This window comes from Cynocephalus volans, chromosome 10 (genome assembly GCF_027409185.1).
Source record: "Cynocephalus volans isolate mCynVol1 chromosome 10, mCynVol1.pri, whole genome shotgun sequence".
Lineage (NCBI taxonomy): Eukaryota > Metazoa > Chordata > Mammalia > Dermoptera > Cynocephalidae > Cynocephalus > Cynocephalus volans.
In genome coordinates, this window is record NC_084469.1 from 2,570,899 (window position 1) to 2,573,879 (window position 2,981).

Consider the following 2,981-nt stretch of genomic DNA (forward strand, 5'->3'; position numbering starts at 1 on the left):
GGTTAATCATCAGAGACAACTTTAGACCCTTATCAGCCTGGAGATGGCACCAGAGAAATCTACATAACAAACTTTACTAACTAGACTTTATCTACCATTTGTTTCCCGTGTATTTGCTTTCTCACACCCCATGTGAAGCCCTTGGAAGCCTAAAACCATTTTCCTTCCTTCTCTCATTTCTCTGTAAATTCATTGTTCTTTGTTGGAGATGCTATATGAGCCTGAATTCTGAGCCACCTTTTGGAGTTATCTCTGGATACTCCATTTGTTCAATGTGCGATCCACATATTAATAAACTTGTTTGCTTTTTTCTTGTATCCTGCCCTTCATTACAGAGCTCCAGCCATAAACTTAAGAAGGGAAGAGGAAAAAATGTTCCTCCCCGACAGCTCTCAGGTGGAGAGCGACTTGTGCCTATAGCAGGTTACTGTCGATAGGCACCAGAACCGTGAGGGAAAACGGGCAAGACTCCAGGAAGCGCCTGCACCAGCCAATAACCTGTTCATCTGACAACTATTTATTGGGTCCCTCCTCCTGTTCTTGGCACTGGGGATACAGCAGGGAAGAGAGGCATGTGGTCCCCGCTCTCACACTGTCCCGTCTAGCGGTGGAGGCAGACAATAAACTGTCAAGCAAAACCACTACAGATTGTGAAATGTGCTCAAAAGAAAAGATGACGCTGGAAGAGGGAATAAGGGGGTCTGTGTGCGATCGGTGATGAGTAGAAAGCGTAGGTCCCCTGGGAGGGGCATTTCAACCAAGACTCCAAGGAGAAAAAGGGAGCTTGGCACATTGGTGCCTGGGGAAGAGCATCCCAGGCACAGGGAAAAACAAGGACAAAAGCTCTGAGCAGGGAAGAACGGGGTGTGTCTGTGAAGAGGAAGAGGAGGGAGACACGGGGCGACCGTGGGGGAAGAGGACAGCAGGGCTAGCTCTGAGGGCTTGGCAGGGGGTTGGGGTTTTATTCTAAGGGCAATGGGAAGTACTGAAAGGTTAAAACCGAGAGTGACAGTATTTGATTTATCTTTCAAAAAGCTCACTTTGGCTACGAACCCCACCACCTATTCTCCCACCCACTGGTATAGATTCTTGTTTAGTGTTGGGCTCTGGGGACACCGAGAAGAATGAGCCCTGGTCCCTGCCCGCAGGGGACGCTCAACTCTCCTCCCTGCCTCAACCCTCCCCACCAGCCAAACCCCCTCCCCTGCCCCACAGCACTTGACACAATCCATTGAGCCACTGAAAACTAGTTTATTTTGCTGTTTTTCATGGTACAGGGCTGGGGTGGGGTGGGAGGTGGCTGGGCTCTGAAGCTTGGTTCTAGGGACGCTGGTCCCTTTCCTCAGCACTGCGGCGGCCGAAGTCCATCCACCCATATGCTTCTTCTTCTTCCTCCAGCCATGGCCCTTGCTTCTTGGACAGGTCTGGGGAGGTGAGAGGAGGTGAGCAGAGGGGAAAGATGCCTAGCCTCCAGGAATCGAGGTCAAGGCCAGTCGGGGGGGACCTTGGCCAAACTTGGCTGCATGGGGCAAGCAGGGAGGAGGGTCAGCAGCTCCTACCTGCCACAAGGTGTGGGGGATCCTGGGGCCCCAGCTGCCTTCGGTGGTGAGAGGCTGGGGCCAGCTGGTCCAGCCAGTGTGGCTCTAGGACCTTGTTGGCCACTGGACCTGAGGGTGCATCCCGCAGCTTCCAAGAAGCTTCAGAGGAGGTGGCCAGAGCCAGCGCGAGGATCAGTGCATACACACACAGTCGTTGCATCTTGTCTGCAAAGGGGAGAGGGGCCGAGTCTGAAGGTGGGTCTGTCCCTCGCAGGCCCAGAGGCAGGGGGATGGGCCAGGTGGACTCTAGGCCTCCACCTGGTGATAGGTCTGCAACTCTGTGGGGGTTGTGGACTATTTCTTCAGCTTGTTTCTCCTGTTCCTGCCAGCTCCACCAGGTCTCCAAGCCTTGCCTCTTCCTTCCTTACCTACCCTAATTACAGCCATTGCTTCTCTTGGAGAAATCCAAAGCCTAGAGCAATGATTTCCAAACTGTTCTGTAGAATTTGAGGCCATGTCAGCAGCGCTGTACGTATTTAAGTCTTCTAATTTAAAGTGAGCTTTCAGGGGCCGGCCCGTGGCTCACTTGGGAGAGCGTGGTGCTGACAACACCAAGTTAAGGGTAAAGATCCCTTTATGGTCATCTTTAAAAAAATAAATAAATAAAATAACTTTCAAACTGTAGTACCAGATGAACACATGTACTCAATAGCATGTATCATGTGTTACAGATACATGCTATTGCTTTGGAGGCCACCAGCACATGCAATGTGTGGCCAGGTCACACTGTTTTTGTGCTGCCCTCAGAGAAAAGCCTCTCTTGCCATTTTTGCTTAACTGAGGAATATCCTGTGATAGTGATTAAGCAATTAAGAAAAAAATTAAACTGTCATCATTTGTAACTAGATATGACGGTGAATCAAATTTGGGGAAACCACAATACAGAACTAAACTGGCTGCTGGAACAAACAAAATTTAAAAGCTCATCTGTTGTCTGGATTCACCATTTTATGATCTTTCAGCCTCATTGTTCTTTTTTTTTTTTTTTTTTTTTGTGACCGGTAAGGGGATCATAACCCTTGGCTTGATGTCGCCCGTGCCGCGCTCAGCCAGTGAGCGCACCGGCCGTCCCTATATAGGATCCGAACCCACGGCCTCGGCGCTCCCAGCGCCGCACTCTCCCGAGTGAGCCACAGGGTTGGCCCATAGCCTCATTGTTCTGATTGGTTTTATCATAAGTAAATGATACAAAGCTTCCCTTGTAAAAATCCATTTATATTAATAATACACTGCTTTTATAGTTTTTTTTTTTCCCCTATAATGAGGTCTTTTGTAGATTTCCTTTGGGAGAAAAATAATTCTGCTGCTAAAGACACAAAGTTGAAAAGTCAGTAATCTAGAGCAGCATTGTCCAATACTAGCCACATGTCATGTCCAATACTG

General features: G+C 49.1%; 1 protein-coding gene across 1 annotated transcript; it reads right to left on the reverse strand.

Annotated features, from left to right (window-relative positions):
* Positions 1–1,320: 1,320 nt before the first annotated feature.
* GAST (gastrin) lies at positions 1,321–1,758 on the reverse strand. Its single transcript, XM_063109194.1, has 2 exons — positions 1,560–1,758; positions 1,321–1,424 (listed from the first exon to the last, which is right to left on the reverse strand). The coding sequence occupies exons 1-2, from the start codon at positions 1,756–1,758 to the stop codon at positions 1,321–1,323; spliced, it is 303 nt and encodes a 100-aa protein (XP_062965264.1).
* Positions 1,759–2,981: the final 1,223 nt, after the last annotated feature.

Excerpts from the sequence above, each read along its gene's own strand:
- GAST (XM_063109194.1), bottom strand. The coding sequence starts at position 1,758 with ATGCAACGACTGTGTGTGTATGCACTGATCCTCGCGCTGGCTCTGGCC. Across the intron at positions 1,425-1,559 it reads TCCCCCACACCTTGTGGCAG|ACCTGTCCAAGAAGCAAGGG; the intron begins GTAGGAGCTGCT and ends TCACCTCCCCAG.